Source organism: Neofelis nebulosa, chromosome 15 (genome assembly GCF_028018385.1).
Source record: "Neofelis nebulosa isolate mNeoNeb1 chromosome 15, mNeoNeb1.pri, whole genome shotgun sequence".
Taxonomy (NCBI): Eukaryota; Metazoa; Chordata; class Mammalia; order Carnivora; family Felidae; genus Neofelis; species Neofelis nebulosa.
Window position 1 is genome coordinate 24,956,168 of NC_080796.1, and position 18,425 is coordinate 24,974,592.

Consider the following 18,425-nt stretch of genomic DNA (forward strand, 5'->3'; position numbering starts at 1 on the left):
GAAAAATGACCTCATAGCATTCTTGTGAGATTAACCGGGAATGATCCATCGGAGTCTGTCGCACCACGTAGCCCCGGGCAGGAGCACCACCCATGGTGGCTTCTACACCACTTCTCATGTTTGTTTGTCTCCATTCTTCCTTCTACAAGGTGTGCCGCTAGTACTTTGTTGCTTCCCAGCTCTAAATCCACTCGCAGCATGTGAATGTGTAATGCTAGAATAGGATTTCATTAATATTTATCCTTTGTTGGCTAATGCAACATTCAGTTTTGTCAGGAGAGGGTTATGGAGAGACAGTGCAGGAGGAAGGGGTTGGCTTCCCGCTTTCAGTGTGCTTTTCTTCTCTTTTGCTGCTATGACATGACATGTGGTGTAGAGAACAGCTTCCATCAAGTATCGCAGCCACTTGGGCTCCCAGGGTACTTATTTCAGGTTGGCTCTTCATCACCCTTGACCAAAGGTAATGCTTGTTAAGTATCCTACTGTGTATTATGGATTGCCAGCATCCCATTTCTCATTGATAAGGAGCTTCACATACTCAAGTCCGTAGGTACAACCAAACCGATCCCCAAATCCTACCTTTGTGAATCTATCTCCTGGTACCATTTATAGTTCCATTGTATGCCAGTCAGGGTCCAGTCAGGACATAGTAATTAGAATAGGGGAAGTTTAATATAAATAATTATTAACTACAAAGGATTAGCTACTTGGGGGTAAAGAGGTCCCTAATGACTAGAAGAATGGTGGGTAAAGGAAGCAACTATTCCATTTAGGGACAAGGGAAAAGTATCGGAGGAAGGAACAAATGTGGAAGTCTCCCCACCTCAGGCTGTGATTTGGATCTCATTAGGGAGGGCGCAGAGATAGCACACTGGATGGCAGGGAAGTTTGCTGAGGTTTTGTGGGCTGGACCAGCAATCAGGAAGCCATCCACTGGGGTGCTGATCAAAGCTTATTAGGAAGCTCCTACTGGGTCCCTGTTGGGGCTTCTAGGAAGCTGCCATTGGGTAACTGCTGAAACTTTTTGGGAAGTCATCCGCTGGGCATTGGTGAAATGTTCTGCGAAGTCAGTCACTGGGGTACCTTTGAGACTTGCTGGAAAGCTGCTCTAGGGTGCTGGCGAAACTTGCGGAGACGTGCAGGGTGTAGCGGAAACTCGTTATGTGGTGAGCACCATTGGATTGACGCTCTGTCAGACATCAAGTGCAGCAGAAGCTGGGAGAGGAAAGCGCGTAGAAACCAAGAAGAAAAGCCCCTTCTTCCTCCAAGTCTCTCCAGTTAACATCTACTGGGAAAGCATGACATCACACTAACTGGCAAAAGAGCACGGTGAATCTCTAGTATCACAAAGCGGCAGGAAAATTCTTGTCAGATAACCCAGAAGAAATCCCTTTGTACTCTTTGCCTTTTCTGTTCCAGTTAAGATTTCCTTTAAGTCCCTGGCTTGAGTCCTCAGACCACATTTCAATATAACTTCTAAATAGATTGACCTAACTAAAAATGCATATTTTCTTTTTTTAATGTTTTGAACTTCTCTTAAGTCCAAGGCAAACATGAAGTATAAATACCTCATTAACTTATTCAGTATAAATACACATTCTGATTGAGATGGAAAACAAGTAATAGATATTCATAAATATAAAATTGTAGTGGGTTCTGAGGTTTACCTTAAACTATAGCTTATCAATGCCAAGTATTCTAATCTAAAATTGAATGGGATATTAATCTTTTCAAATGAATGTCCTTGTAGAAACCTGAGTTCTTTCTTCTGTCTCTTGTTCTCATGCTCATTTTTTCTTGTTAACTATATATAGTCATGCTTTGATCCTTTTTATTGTTGTGGATAACTGAAAGTAGATTCGTGTGACAATTTAGGTCTAATAGAGTAGATATGTGTGTAAGTGTAAGCATACACGTTGTGGATGCATTGTTGTATTTTTCCTCAAGTAGAAGAAAGTTTTTGAAAAGTTTTACATACATTGATTTGTAAAACCACTTCTTCTGTATGGTGTGTGTGTGTGTGTGTGTGTGTGTGCGCGCGCGCGCGCGTGTGCATGTATGTCTGTGTACAGAAAGAGATGGATTATTCATTATTCAAAAACACTTATTATTAAGTGCCTACAATGTGCCAGGAATCATTTTTCAGTTGAGGAAACTAAGACTCAGAGTCTTAGTCCCAATTCACCTTATTTGAGATTAGCAAAACTAAGACTAGAATCTAAGTAATTGGTTTTTAGTAAAGGAAAGTTCTATTATACAAATGGAAAACTGTTTCAGAAATATACCCATGTCTTACTATCATCCAAGAAACCCTGCTACCCTCCCTCAAACTATACTTGGGAAAAAAACACAAGGGAAGAGCAGTGATTCTAAGAGCAAGGTCTTCTCATAGAAATTCCCCTGTCTTGGTAGATGGATTATCTAAGCAACCCTCTTACCAGAGGATGTCCCCTCGATTGTCCATTATCTAGTTACACCACATCCATTTTATCAGCAATCCACATCCATCCGTATCTATTCCCAAGTCATTTTCCCTTATTATAAGCCTAAGCCACCTTCGAGGCCGTCTTCTCCATGGCTCAACTGGAATTATTATTCATTAAAGTTTTAAAAATCTATATTCTGATTCTTTTCATAATGTTATATAATTGAGAGTTCATTGTTTTAGCAATTTTGGTCTAGTAAAACGTGGTTATATATATATTGTAAGTGTGTGTGAGTGTGTGTGTGTGTGTGTGTGTGTGTGTATTTCACTTTATGCAAGACAATTGTTTGGAAAAGGTTCATGTGTATTGATTATATAACTAAATTTTAAAATGATTTAACTTTTTAAATGATTGGGCCATTCAAAAGGGTACTATTTTTTAAGTAAAAAATATTTTTGTAAAGAGCACTGTCATCCCCAGGTTTTTTCTTCTTTCTTTCTTTTTTCTGCATAAATCTGCATTTTCTCTATTTACTTAGAGCAAACTAAGCATGAACACATAAAGTCTGAGTCAAGAAAACGTAATGAACACACGTACTGTGCTCTTGTATGAGTCTATATTCAAAGCAACAACTCTTAGAATTTACCTTTTGCATTAAAACATTTGCGATTAGGCTGTTATTGTGGATATGTGTTGGAGTTCAGCCTCTGACTCTCCTATACTTAATGTAAAAATACACATATACATAATTAACATACCTGCCACATTTTGTCAACCATGCTTGTGTAAAGAAGACGATCGGGTGATTTTAAAATTGGGTAATCCCATGGGGCACCTGGATAGCTCAGTTGGTTGAGCATCTGACTCTTGATTTTGGCTCAGGTCTTGGTCTCATGGTTTGTGATTTCAACCCCTGCATTGGGCTCTTGCTCCAGCAGTGTGGAGCCTGCTTGGGATTCTCTCTCTCTCTGCCCCGCCCACACACATGAGCTAGCTAGCTCTTTCTCTCTCTCTCTCTCTCTCTCTCTCTCTCTCTCTCTCTCTGTCTGCCTCTCTCTTTCTCTCTCTCTCAAAATAAATAAGTAAGCTTTTAAAAATGAGTAATCACAGAACAATGTGTATCTGGTTTGGTTGGGAAGGTCTCAGGATGCATAACACCTGCAAATTTATGGACATGTGTACTAGTTTAGTCAACTCTGTTGTCTCTGGCAGTCTGTACAGATTCTGTTTCCTGAAGCTGGGGCTGCAAAACTGAATAATCCAGGGAGAAAAATCAATTAGTTATCCCTAATTTCCTGTCTGCAACTTATGAACTTTGGTAACATGAGGGGCTAATGCTATCTCAGGCTGACTTACCCTAGTTACCTCGTCTCTTTTGACTTCCCTTTCAATGAAACCCTCGTGCTGTGACAAAAAAAGATGGCTTTGGCCTTAGAAAGTTATTCTTGAGAAGATAGAGGTGTTGCCGAGAAGAGAGAGCTTGCATCAGTGAGTCAAGTACAGAAGATTTCTGGATCACCCTCTGTTGTCCTTGGAAAATTCACTATAGACATGGAATTCTGGTTGGGGGTGGAGGGATGTGGTAGAAAAGAGAGCAACTTTTCCATAGAACTTCACTTTTATGACTTTAATTTTTTCTTACATGTATTTATTTTTGAGAGACAGAGCACAAGTGGGGGAGGGGCGGAGAGAGAGGGAGACACAGAATCCGAAGCAGGCTCCAGGCTCCGAGCTGTCAGCACAGAGCCTGATGCGGGCCCAAGCCCACGAACCGCGAGATCATGACCTGAGCCGAAGTCAGAACTTTCCACCGATTGAGCCACCCAGGCGCCCCAAACTTCACTTTTATGACTTTAAAATCCCCAGAGAAGTTCTGGAAGGAAGCGTCTGTGTTTTCCATTTGGGAGATGTTGGGACTCAGGTGTCAAAATATTTCTCCTTGGTTATTCTGTAGATTCTGGGTAGATCTGGGTCTAGATTACAAGGCCTCCAAGCCCCAGTCCAGGGGCACGCAGCCAGAGCACAGCTCAGTGCCTTGGCATTCCATCCCCGCTGTAATCAGTTTGTGAGCTTGGCCTTGGTAATAGGATCATTCCATCTCTATTATCCGTCATTCTGCTTCATGCTTCATTATTCCCTGGAACCCTCATTGCTGCTGCTTTACCGATTCCTATTGTGCTTCAGTTATTTGGAGCTCAGATTTGAAATGCCAACCTTTTCCCTTCCTCCTCTGCCTGGATTGGGCCTCTGTAAACCTGCCGGGCCTCTCCTTTGCCTGCTTATTTCTATGTGGAGCATTCAGATCTCCCCTCGCTTTTGATAGCTTCACAAAGTGAAGAGCTCCTTTCTTTCTTTCTCTAGGGGCTACAGGTTAGAACATTTGCATTGGCTCCTCATCTTTTGTTTGTAGCAGAGGGGTTGCTTTTAATATTCCAGGATGATGGGAAGTGTTCTCTCTTGCTGGGAAAGGCACTATAGAAATGAAATATGTACTGCATTTCTACTCTTTTGATTATCTTCTTCCCCAAAGCAGTTTAGCAAATTAACACTGAATCTGTTTTTGTTTCTTAAGCAAAGAAAGAATTACAGCTGCTCAATTGTTCCCTAGGTTTCTTGCCTAACTTCATTTTCCCGGAATGATTTGTCCATAAAATAAGAGGAAACGAGGAGAATCCACTGGTGAGGGTTCTGATTCTTCTGGCCAATGACAGATGGCCTCGTCAACAGTAGTCTGCTTTGGGAGGCATAGTCAGCTGTTTGAGTCTCTTTGACTATTTGTTCTCAGGGGTTATAGAGGAAAAATGAAAAGGTCGTGGACTTAGTCTCATTTAAGTGTTGATGGGTGCATGGCTAGACTCTCCTAGAAAGCGTTTATTAAAATATTACCTTGTCTGAGATGATTCTTGGTGGGATGTGGTCTTAGAACTGGTTAGGTAGCAGCTTTTGGTCAAAAGTTAGGAATAGGCACAAACAACTTCCGAAGACTTGGGGTCTACCTCTAAGGAATAGGCTAGTTTCAAAACAATAATTTTGAAATAATGACTCCTCCATGTCTTATCATGGTGTCTGAAATTCCACCATTAGGAAATATTTTCTTCAAGTCTTGGTGATCTCCAAAGGTCTCTTTAAAATAGTAAACAGCTATTTAATAGAAGTAGAAGTGTTGTAAGCTGTTATCAATTTTTTATAGCAGAACCATTCTCTTATGGACCTTGACAATTCAAAAACAGACCAGGGCCCTGCTGAAATGCAACTTAGGGTAGGCATCTAGAAGCTTGGGGCAGTATGGAAAATAGAAAAAGTGGCTCTGCAAAGAGCGTTGAGTTTAAAATGTCACCTGCTTCTCAATTTTGCTCAGGGCTGGCCCTGTCCTTATGGTCTATATTCATAGCAGCTGGTGGAGAGAGCACAGAAAATAAAAACAAACCAATATTTTCAGGATTCTGTCATTTTGCCAGCCTGCCAAGTAGACAGACACTGTTGACGGATTTGACCATAAGTTCTGGTTGGAATGACTCTCAGGCCGTGTCTGGTTCTGTGTAGCTCTAACCATGGAGGCAGAGGAAGTCTGGGATTGAAGTGGCAGCAAGCCCAACGTCCAGACCCCTGTCTCCTGCTGTTGGCTACATCATCAGTTTCATCACCTGATTTTAGGACAGTCCCTTCCCTTCTTTGGGCCTTCATTTCTCTATAAGCACACAAACCGGGGACATTGCAAGGCGTGGGAGAGCTAGGAGGAAGAAAAGAACAGAAGGGAGTAACGTTCCAAATCTGATGTCAACCAAGGACTGACAAATCCCCGGATTATGAGATGATGGGAACAACGTGAAGCTTCTGTTGGGGAGTCCAGAAACTTTCTGGGGAAAGGAAGCCAAGGGAGAGAGGGAGATTCCCAAAGGGGCCCAGCACGTGTTTTATGTTCTACTTCTGCGTTATTATGGTATTTGGTCTTAGTCCACAGTTCCTGGCTCACAGCTCCCAAACCCTTGGAATTTCTTAAGTGTTGAGAGTGATAAAGGTGTCTTTTGTTATGTGAATGAGGTGACTTTTGGAAAAACACTTCAGGATGGGGCTGGTTGTCTGTGAAGCCAAACACATGATTAGAGGGTTAGAACTTTCAGTCTTTCCCTCTGACCTCTGGAGAGTGGGAAAGGGCTGAAGGTTCAATCAATCAACCAAGCCTATGTAATGAAGCCTCCATAAAATTCCAAAAGGCTGTGTTCTGAGAGCATCTGGGTTGGTGAACTCATGGAGACTGGGGAGGGTGGCACTCCTGGAGAGGGCATGGAAGCTCCATGTCCTTTCCCCATGCCTTGTCCTATGTATCTCTCCTTCCGGCTATTCCTGAGTTGTATTTATTACTTTATATATAATAAACTGGTAATCAGTAAGTAAAATGTTTCTCTGAGTTCTATGAACAGCTCTAGCAAATTAATCAAACCTGAGGAGGAGGTTTGAACCTCTGATTTATAGCCAGTCAGTCAGAAGTACAGTAAAGCCTTGGATTGTGAGTAACTTGTTCTGTGAGTATTCCACAAGACAAGCAAACATTTCTAATAAATTGTAACTTGATGAACAAGTGATGTCTTGCAATATGAGTAGTACGTGATGCTGAACATCGCATGAGCACAGCTGAGTCCATGGTTCTTGATACTTGTTTTGATACACAAGTGCTTTGGATTACAAGCATGTTTCCCAAACAAATTATGCTCGCAAACCAAGGTTTTACTGTATAGGTAACAACTTGCGTTTGTGATTGGTGCCTGAGTGGGACTGATTTCTTAACTTGTGGCATCTGATGCTTTCTCTGGGCAGGTAGTGTCAGGATTGAGTTAAATTTTCAGACGTCCTACCGGCATCCCAGTGTGGGAATCTGCACACCCTCCGCCCCCCGCCCCGGCCACTATATTGGAGTTGGTTAAACACCTGTTTAACTTTTATGTGTGAATTTGACACTCATTCAAGGTGCTGGCTCGCAAATCCTCAAGACCTCAGTTTACACAGCTTATGAATAGCCACAGAGAAGTCATGCTACCCCTTCTTCCTGCCTTGTAGGAACTGTTCTAGGAATGATGTGGAATGAAACTCATGCCCACTAATCTTCATTCGCAGGACTGTGCTGCTCCCTCACTTGACTACATGTGTTTCACAAGTCCTCGGGCTGGGCCTATGAGTGTGGCTGGGGAAGGGTCACCCCCAGATTAATAGTTTCATTGGTACCCAGGGATGAAGGGTTGGTAGGACAAGAGTCCACAGTACAATCATTTGGGGGCTCCAGTGATCACTCCTTGTTAGGAACTGCCCCCCGTGGAGATGGTTACTGCCTTTGAAAACTGGAAATATATACATACATATGTGTATGTGTGTGTGTGTGTGTATATATATATATATATATATATATATATATATATAAAATTTATGTTTTTATAATTCACACACACATATGTTTTTCTTTCTTTCTTTCTTTCTTTCTTTCTTTCTTTCTTTCTTTCTTTCTTTCTTTCTTTCTTTCTTTCTTTCTTTCAAGAGTACAGGTGGGGAAGGGGCAGAGAGAGGGAGAGACAGAATCCCAAGCAGGCTCACGCTGCCAGCACAGAGCCTGATGCAGGGCTCAGACCCATGAACTGTGAGATCGTGACCTGAGCCGAGATCGAGAGTTGGATGCTTAACCGACTGAGCCACCCAGGCACCCCATGTTGTTGTTATTTCTGATGGGTGATTCTGTTTCCCTGATGCAATGCTAGGGAAGCATATCCTCTACTAATTAGCCAACAATTGTTTTGACTCTTCCTTTGGTATTCCACATATTTTATAATCTACATTAAAATCACGGGTTCTGAAACTTGGTGAGGCAGGGATTTTGAAAGGGAGCGCTTTTGGCTGCGTGAAGTAAATCTGTTTCTCTTTAGAAGGACAGGGGGCATTTGGATGGGACTTCTAGTGTTACAGCCAGGCATGGTAAAAAACTGTGCCCAGAATTAGAAATGAGTGAAGCAAATTACCCGGTACTGGGGTCACCAGAGTCCAGTCCTGAACTTACAAATAGGTCACATTCTAGGAAGAGATGGACCTTTCCCAAAAGGCCAACTTTGGGGCAGAACCTTCAATAGAGAGGCAGGGGAACCTCTGCTTTCTTCAAAATACAGGAATGGAAGAAGTCTGCTTAGTGCAGTAATTCATCATTTCTCTGTCACGAGGGAAGAAACAATTACTATCAAGATCTCTGTTTCCTCTCAGATGAGAATCTTCAGAGGAGAAGAACTTGAATTAATTTTCCCTTCCTAGTTGGTATTGTACTTGAGGAAAAGCCCCCTCAAAGCACTAGCACTGTTTTGCCCAAGATGGCTGATGGAAATATACTTGACATTTATGCTTGTTCCTGTCCTACAAAGAGAAACATGGAGCCAGAGTGACGAGGAGGTAGAATGGGCAGCCAGAGTAGAGACAGTATCTTTTTGTATTGGTTTGGAGAAACAGCAAAGCTCTCTAAGGACAGATGCTATTATTATTATTTGGTTTTGTTGTTGGTGGAGGCAAGATTAATGAGGACTCTGTCCCTTCCAGTCCACTCTCCATTCTGTACATTGCACTTCTATCTGCTGGCAAATCCGGAGCATACATTCCTTCTTAGCCCACAGCCTCTTATTTCAATAAGAATCAATAAAACACAGTAGGGGAATGGCGAGAAATCTGATCCTCTTTACTATTTAACCTTAAAAGAGCTGTTTCTGCAGAAACCACTGGGATTGCTGTTTGGTCAATGGTGGTACTTCTTGGATAAATGAATTGCAATGTTTTGTTTAACTAAGCAACTGAAAAGTTGGGACATTAAGCAAAAACGTACACTGGGCAAGAAAGATGGTCAGAAACTCTTTCTTGTTCTTTACCACATCCTGCCCATTCATGGGTTTTCTGTACTCCCACCCCAATACCACCATCACCTCATCTAGGAAATTAAATATCATGTTAGAGCTGGAAGGGACCTTTAAGAGAACCTAGTTCAAACCCATCATTTTACAAATTTGCAGACAGAGGGCCAGAGCAGTTAAGAGACTTACCCAAGGTCCTAGAGGTAAGCAGGGGCAAGCCAAGACCTGAACCCAGGTCACATTGGCCTTGATCTCCTACTTTCTCCATTACACCATGCTGTTTGTCAAACGTGTGTTACAGATGCCAGACAGTTTCTCCTAAACTAACCTAGATTCCAGATATCAAATTGTGGTCAGCTTTTTCTGGCTGCTTACGGGAGGGTGGGATGTTGACTTGAGAAGAGTCCATGAGCTGATGTCATTCTGATTTTGAGTTTGAGCCAAAGCTTAATTAAATGTGTCTTTGTTGTTATATTGTAGTCTTAGTGTTCTGGAATACCCCATCGTTTCTTTCGGGCTCATTTTCCTCATCTCTAAAACGAGGAATTTGAGTTGAATTATGTTTAAGGTCCGTTTTACTTTTAACAAGCTATGGTTCCTCCAAGATCATTGTTAAAAGTCACTCCCAAGCCCCCCAAAATTCACGCTTAAGCAAATGGGGTCTTTAGCACATAATTTCCATTAGGCCTCACACGGGAGAAGCAAGGTTTCACTGTCCACTCTTATTGAGTCTGGAGTATTGTTGCAGTCTGGTGAAATTCCTCCATGGTGGCTCAGACCCTTAGGGGATCCTTGGACCAAAGCTGTGGGCAGAAAAGCCAGGACTTCACCCATTTGTCAGTAACTACCCAGCATCCCAAATGTGGACCCTGGCTGGAAACTAGGCCAACTTCCTTCTAGTGGCCTCAAGAAATGTAAAACTAAAAAGAGGTGCCTGATTTGGCATAGCCTGGGGGACAGCTCGTGGTGTACCCTGTGTGGGGTCTGTGTGCTCCCTCTGCAGAGAATGATGTCTGCTTTCTGGGGTCGGCCTTACCCTGTTCCTCACCAACCACTCACTACGAGGCAGAACCAGGCTTTGGGAACTTGCCTGTAAGTCTGTCTTCAAATATGGATGTGGGCTCCTTTCACTAAAGGTTCTCTAAATTTGTTAGTTATAACTTGGGAGACCCACATATAATGAATTTTCTGCAGCTCTCAGTGGTCGGTAGGAAATGGAGATTTTGTCAAAGCACTGAGAGTGCTACCTTGCCTGTGTTCTGTTTGTCAAGCATTGGAGGTAACTTTCCAGAATATCTCTTTCGCCTTTCCAAATTCTAGTCCTTCACTGAGGTCAAATCATATGCAATGATAAAACTTTCTCTGAAACAGCCTTGAATTTATAATCAGTAACACATGATTTTATTATTCTCTCATCAGCTATATTGAAAGCTTCTTCAGAACAGGAAAAGTGTTGCATACTTTTGATCTATCTTATGGCTTCTACACGACAATATGTACTTAATACATTGACATGTAATAATCAAGCAGTGGGACCAGGTTCTCCTTCTGGAATTGGCCTTGTTATGTTATAGTCTTGACTTCTGGAATTTACTGACATATCATTCGGGTTACACATACCAGACCTTTGTGGCGCCGGTTTTCGTTCCTGGTGAGCAGCAAACGCTGCGCAACTTATAAAGTCACAGATGCTAAAATGCCACCACAAGCCTTGAGAATCAAAATCTCCAGAGGACAAAGCCTGGGTATCTGTGTTTTGAAAGCTGCTCAAACGAGCCGGATGTACAACCACGATTGAGGCCTGCCTCCTGCGGGCCGCTCCTTCACGAAACTGCTGACAGAAGTTTCTCAGGTACGGGTGTCACTCACAGACCCAACCAACAAAGGAAGCACCCACATCACTGCAGTAGGATGGTATTAGGATTGCGCCTGGGTGCCCACGAGCAGGTTACGTACAAGAGGAAGATAGCCCAGAGTAAAGGTACATTTTGTACAGGGATTCCTCACTGAAAGCATTTAAAAAAAAAATTTTTTTTTAACATTTATTTATTTTTGAGACAGAGAGAGAGAGCATGAACAGGGGAGGGTCAGAGAAAGAGGGAGACACAGAATCTGAAACAGGCTCCAGGCTCTAAGCTGTCAGCACAGAGCCCGACGCGGGGCTCGAACCCACGGACCGCGAGATCATGACCTGAGCCGAAGTCGGCCGCTTAACCGTCTGAGCCACACAGGCGCCCCTGAAAGCATTTTTTTTTTTTTAATTTTTTTTTCAACGTTTTTTATTTATTTTTGGGACAGAGAGAGACAGAGCATGAACGGGGGAGGGGCAGAGAGAGAGGGAGACACAGAATCGGAAACAGGCTCCAGGCTCCGAGCCATCAGCCCAGAGCCTGACGCGGGGCTCGAACTCACGGACCGCGAGATCGTGACCTGGCTGAAGTCGGACGCTTAACCGACTGCGCCACCCAGGCACCCCTGAAAGCATTTTTTAAAATGCTCCAACACAATGACCTTGGGGAGTGAGGACCAGAAGGGAGAGAGTGAAGGCTTATCAGAGAAATGGAGAGACAAAAAAACAAAGCTAGAGTTATGGGTAGGTGGTCATCTAGAAAGTATGATTTTTAAGGGCCTATCGACTTAAAATTCCATCATGAAAAACTCGTCCCTTTGACTTAAAACTTTATCTCCTGTTAATGTGGAAGTACCTGTGAATCACATCTGGGTGGGCTCATCATATCCTTACCTGAGAACACATTGTGATGGGGTATGGGGAAAGATCTGGAAAAAATGGGTGGAAGGCTGAGGAGCTGTTGCCAAAGGAGGAAACATGCAAAGCAGGTCATCTCGCAGATGGCGGCAGCTGGACAAATATTGACAACTTGATTTGCTGTCATTTAAAAAGAAAACGTCTGGAAGCTAAGATGGACCATGGAATATTCTATATTTGCCCCTGACTGCCCTGCTGAAGTGAGGAGCTTCTTGGCTCTCCCTGGCCAATGCTGCTAGCTCCTGAATTCAGAAGAAGGCAACAGGAGAGCAGCCGCATCCCCCTGGGAGATGGCCTCGTGGTCTAGGCTGGCCAGAGAGCCAGGGCTCTGAGCTCCAGCCCGAGGGTTTTCCTCTGACTCGCTGTGTGGCCCCTGGCCAGTCTCCTGAGCAGCTTAATTTTCCTTGTGTGTCAAACCAAGATAAACACCTAACTTCCCACCTCTCTGGGGCATTGTAAGATTTCGCCCCTGCCACTTTCGTTAGCATTTGTCCAAAGACCAGAAGAAGAAAGCTCCTAGGAAGTTTTAAGACAAACCGTTTTGACTCTTAGCATTATCCTTCTGAGAGGAGAGCTCGTGTAGTGCTAGGTGGAAAGGAGAAGGTATGGGGAGGGCGGGAAAATGGAGGACGCAGCTCCACTCGGAAAAGCAGTGTTTGCCGTGGAAGAGAAACACGAAAGGAGGGGGGGGGGTTGGGGTGCAGGGGAGAGAATTCTACAATTGGTACCAGATGCCATCAGAAGCTAACGACCTGACAAACACCGTCCTCGTAAAACAAATTCCTTAAAAAGGAAGCAAATGGAAATGTAAGCTAGTGAAGGAATTTGCAGCAGCTGCCCTAAAACCATTTCTCACTTCATAAACAGGTCTGGGTTTGGTGCCTTTTTTTTTTCTTGGTCTTATTTCATGCCACACTTTCCCCCTCTTCTGTGCTCCCCTCTTCCGTCTCACTCTTCCTCCTTTGCTGCCAGTGCTGGAAGGACTTCTTACACTGGTAGCCTAGCAACAGCGGTGAACGGAACCCCATCTTGACAGAAGGAGGCTCATTCAGAGTATTTGCTCTGTGTCTTATCTCGGCACGCATTTGTCCTCAACGATGACATGGATTAATTAATTGGCTGGAGTCAGTGACAAACAGCACGTGCTATTTCACATTAATTTCCTGGCAACAAGCTGACAGGAACCAGAACTGTTAATGACTCTGTTTTCTAGTACTCTCTGTTTACCAGGCTGAAGAAATATTACTTTCTTGTGGACATCAAGGAATGCAGCAGCATCTATGAAACTTGGAGCTCTGTAGCATCACTAATGAGGTGTATTGATCTCATCCCATGGAGGATGGTCAGGTTTCAGATCCCTCATCCAGAGAGGTCAATAAAGACTCGGGGACAAAGATTTATTTCCTGTACTGCATACCCAATTATCAGCACTGGATTTGGGGGAATTTATGTTGAGAGTTAACAGTCCCTACCCCCTAATTCATATATTCCTCCCTCCACCACGCTCCGTGGAATGAAATCTGAGGGAAACCATACCACTGAAGGGAATGCTCAGGACTCAGAGGATTAAAAAAGTTTCTTTCATACCACTCAACTCTAATACCTCTATCCTATACCTAATAAGCATAGATAAAGAATGTCACTGACATATGACTTAAATCCTAGGGGTACAAGATAAGAGGCAGCAACTTTTGCATATTCAGATCAAATCCATCCTTTTTGGATTAGTGCTTTTTTGGTTTTTAAGTTTTATTTATTTATTTTGAGAGAGAGAGAGACAGCATGGGCAGGGGAAGGGCAGAGAGAGGGAGAGAGAGAATCCCAAGCAGGCTCCATGCTGTCAGCACAGAGCCTGATGTGGGGCTCGAACTCATGAACCATGAGATCATGACCTGAGCTGAAACCAAGAGCCAGATGACACTCAACCGACTGAGCCACCCAGGCACCCCTTGGATTAGTGCTTTTAAAATCAATTCTCATTTATTTCGAGGTGGTATGTGCATATTCAGTGACTAATTTTTCACTTTCTTGTATTTTCCCGCTTTTTAATAAAGTCATTGGCTGTTAACAGAATTCTAGGACCATTGACCATAACAGAATTCTAGGTAGAGCAAATTAACGATGATGAGAGTCACAGTATCCTTTCAACTAATAATATTTGACACCACTGACAACAACATCATGAACAAGAAAATATAGGAAAATATCGAGTTGGTCACCTCAACTAGACTATGATTTCCTTCGGGGCATGATACTTATTGTACCCCCGGTACTCAAATGAATACCTTGCCAACAGTAAGTGTGCAGTAGATGTTGATTGGTGAATGAATGAATAGGGGCAAGATGGTTGAATGACTGTTTGATGATAATACTTTTGTGTTTCGGATTCCCGTCTGTCATTTGAAAATTTAACAAATTACCCATTTTAGTAGCCATTGACTGACTTTGCTGTGCGAACACATTTAAGTCAGCCAGCTTTTATTGTGTTTGCTACCGCAAGGTATATGGTGAATATAAAAATGGGTCAGAGTCGGAATTTGTCTTTGAGAAGGTCATAATCTCGTTGGGAGTTTGAGCACTTAGGAGATACTCAGATCCTAATTGCCTTGTAGATCCAAGGATGGAAAAATTAAAGAATAAGCAGATGCGTACATGACTATAATATAGGATAGAGTAATAGGAGTGTTAGAGGGAAATTATTTTTAAAATTTCCCTGGGAGGTTCACAGGAGGAAAATGCCTGAAGGGACTTCTTGGAGAAGAAAGTCCTTTTAGAAATCTCGACAGTTTGAGCAAAGGTACAGAAATGGGAAAACCAAAATTATGGATTGCTAACAGAAAACAAGCCACTGAGGGTGGGACTTGGGCCATCAGCAGTGGAGCAGTAAGGGGATTTAGCCTGGGAACCATAACACCCTGTGGGATATGTGCCTTTATGATCCTCCTCTTATGAGGGAAGGAGCTGAAACACTGGGGAATGAATAACTCAACCAAAGCACACAGGTAGTAAGTGGCGGATCCAGGATCCAAAGTCAGACAGTATGGGGCCATGCCCTCATTTTTCATCTCTACACTGCTGCCGTGGGAAGAGGGCAATGCTCGTTTTGCTCTTGCTGCTGTTATGGTCCAGACTGAGTCACCCTGAACCTGGGGAGTTAAGCTCTGTCACCCATTCTTGGTTGATTGGCCCTGGAGCCCTAGGCAGTGGTCCTGCTCTGCTGAGATGATGTCCCCGAATACCTAGCACAACGTCAGGCACAAGGCAGGGATTTAGTATGTGTGAGTTTCCTCTTCCTGTCATGGGCTCCGTTTCTCATTAGCCGGTGTGGACGTTCTGTGGAGGGTAGTGCTATGGCTACAGTTGTCAAAAATATTTCCACACCAATCAGTGAATAAATGTTTCCTTTTCTGCCATCTCAGATACCCCAGACCTTTCATGTAGGGCCCTCTGGAATCCATCTGTAATCAAACAACTGAAAGGTCAGCGTGTGACACAACCAGGGGCCCCCAGGATCCGCTCCTGATCTGGGTCTGCTCTGATTGTTTGGGACCCAGTGGTACCGGTGGTTAAACATTTTGAGGATTGCTCTCTAATCTACCCATTTCTTTCTTTTTTTTTTTTTTTTTTTAAATTTTTTTTTTTTCAACGTTTATTTATTTTTGGGACAGAGAGAGACAGAGCATGAACGGGGGAGGGACAGAGAGAGAGGGAGACACAGAATCGGAAACAGGCTCCAGGCTCTGAGCCATCAGCCCAGAGCCTGACGCGGGGCTCGAACTCACGGACCGTGAGATGGTGACCTGGCTGAAGTCGGACGCTTAACCGACTGTGCCACCCAGGCGCCCCTCTAATCTACCCATTTCTGATGCCATCCAGAGCTCTTGGGATACATTCCCCACCTCGTCCTGTCACCATTTTGTCCTCCTGGAAGAGCCGTAGGAAGTCGTTTAATCATTTGTGACCTGTTAGCTGATTATCGTTCTTTTTCATTTTATGTCACACGGTTCTAGGTCATACGGAAGGAGGTGATGAGTTCAGTGTTGGGTCTGGAGAAAAATCGTTCTCTTTGGTTTGGAGGCACTTTCCAGACGGGAAGCTGCAGAGTCTTTGCTGTCGCCCTCTGGTTTGGAGTCAGTCTAAGATGCTTTTGTTTCTGTCATCCCCAGCTGTGTCCACCGGCCCTGTGGGGAGCAGGGCAGCTGTGCGCCATTGCTGCTTGATCATGCGGATATGGTGAACTGTACCTCTGGTGGCCCAGGTCACATGAAGTGTGCTATCACCTGTCAAAGGGGGTTTGCCCTTCAGGCCAGCAGTGGGCAATACCTCAGGCCCGTGCAGGTGAGTTGAAAACCCATGGTCATCGAGACCAAGCTCCTGGGGAGGGAGGGTACCTACACTCCTTCCCAGGGCTGAATTGGGGAAAGGCAGGTGTTTTAAAATCATTTGGAAGGAAAGGTGAGGATTCTCACAAGCAAGGAGAGCACAGCTTCATAGAAATGCAAGGTATATAAGAGCACGTGCAGTTCTCATCAACTAGGGTGCCGGTTTCTCTCGCGCAGACAGTAGGTAGGGATACTTATCCCATCCTCCTTCCTTGTTTCTGTCTTCCCGTCAGAAATTATGGTCCCACTTTTGACTTCAAGATGAGAATGCCACACCTTAGACTTGTCCACAATTTGTAAATAAGATAGGTTGTAATCAGCTTGTCTGTGGCTCATGGTTTGACCCCCGGACCTCCTTACAAGAAGGTTGGAGAAAGAGTCTGATTTTCTTCCCTGTGTTACTGAGGTGGGGGTTATATCATGGTTCTACCTTTTACCTAATTTTCCACCGTCTGCAAGGTACCGTATTAACCATTTCCAGCATTTGGAGGGAGTAGAACATGTTAGTTAAGAGCGTGGCTCATGTGACAATCGCAGAATGAAATTTTGGCTCCACTGTTTATTAGTTGTATAATTTTTGGTAAAAACAAGCTTTCTTCCATGTTTGTGAAATAATGAGGACAGAAGTATTTATGTCACTGAGTTATAATGATGACTGATGGGAAATAATTTAAAAGCTTCTAGCTAAGGGGCGCCTGCGTGGCTCGACTGGTTAAGTGCCTGATTCTTGATTTCAGCTCAGGTCGTGATCTCACAGTTCGTGGGTTCGAGCCCCATGTCAGGCTCTGTGCTGACAGCAAGGAGCTTGGGATTCTCTCTCACTCCTTCCCTCTCTGCCCCTCCCCAACTTGTTCTTTCTCTCTCTCTCTCTCTCAAGATAAATAACTAAACATTTTAAAAAATTTAAAAACTTCTAGCTAAATGATAGGCACACAGCACTCTGTTAAGCTGCCGTGACTATGAGCATGATAATGTATTCTCAACTAAGACTTCTGTTTTCCATCTTTCCTTTAGGGAGCTTTCAATACTCTGCAGAGGGATCTTTAAACTTGAAATCAACCATTAGAAAACCATGACCATAATATGAGACAAAGGATGCATTAGGGAAAAGATAATGGTGCTTGAGGAGAGGACCAGAAAGCCATGGTATGATCAGGAAAAAATGGATGCAAGCCTGTTGGTCAGGTGTCAGTGGTGCCCAAGATTGGAATCTTTTGCCTTTTGTACCAATTGACTACTTAGTAGGTTGTAGATTCACGGAAAACCCTCACTTGCTTAGAGATAGTCTGAATTTAAATACACAAGAGTTGGCTTCAGATGGTTTAGGTTCTTCATAGAGAAACAGTTTTAATATACCTTGAGGCACCAACTCCTCGGTCCGTGATGCTTTGGTCAGAAAGGCAGAGTTCTTATTACCTATTCTTAACCCAGCTTAACTCACACTAAAAAAGATAGAGGGAATGCAAAGGAATTGAGTAGGGATTAAATACATTTGTGTGATAGGTAAAGAGGGGGAGAGAAGAAAAGACAGTGTTTGCAATGTGTTAAAGTTAGGAGCAAAGTCAAGACAAAATGGGCAATATTTAATAAAGGCAGAGCCAGGAGAAAAACCAGGCAATATAGGCAGAGTTTGAGACAGATGCTGTGATTGTTGTGGTTTGAGACAGGCTTCCAGGCTGCGATCAGTGTGTGAGGGGCAGGGTCTGGGTTGGGAGGAGGAAGGTGGGAGCTCACCTTTGCCAACCATATGGTGGAGTCAGCAAACACAGCTCCTGTCACCCGAAGCTGGCCCCACTGAGGAAATTCTACGATCCCGGCTCGTGAACACAAGACAGTGGGGAATATTTGCTTTTTGTTGACACAAGAACTGAAACTAAACAGAAAAATGTGTCTGGCTTTGACTTGGGTCCTTCTGGCAGGCAACAGGGAAGCACTGGGAAGAGGGAGGAGCAGCTGGCCAGGAGCGAGTGTCAGGGGTGAC

The 18,425-nt window shown here is 43.7% G+C and overlaps 1 protein-coding gene across 3 annotated transcripts in view; it reads left to right on the top strand.

Moving 5' to 3' along the window:
• The window catches only part of PAPPA2 (pappalysin 2), a 271,960-nt gene that overhangs the window by 174,054 nt on the left and 79,481 nt on the right, over positions 1-18,425 (top strand). For all 3 annotated transcript variants that reach the window (XM_058700089.1, XM_058700088.1, XM_058700090.1), the window contains exon 15: positions 16,229-16,400. In XM_058700089.1, coding sequence (XP_058556072.1) covers positions 16,229-16,400 — 172 coding nt within the window. The remainder of the gene's footprint in view (positions 1-16,228; positions 16,401-18,425) is intronic.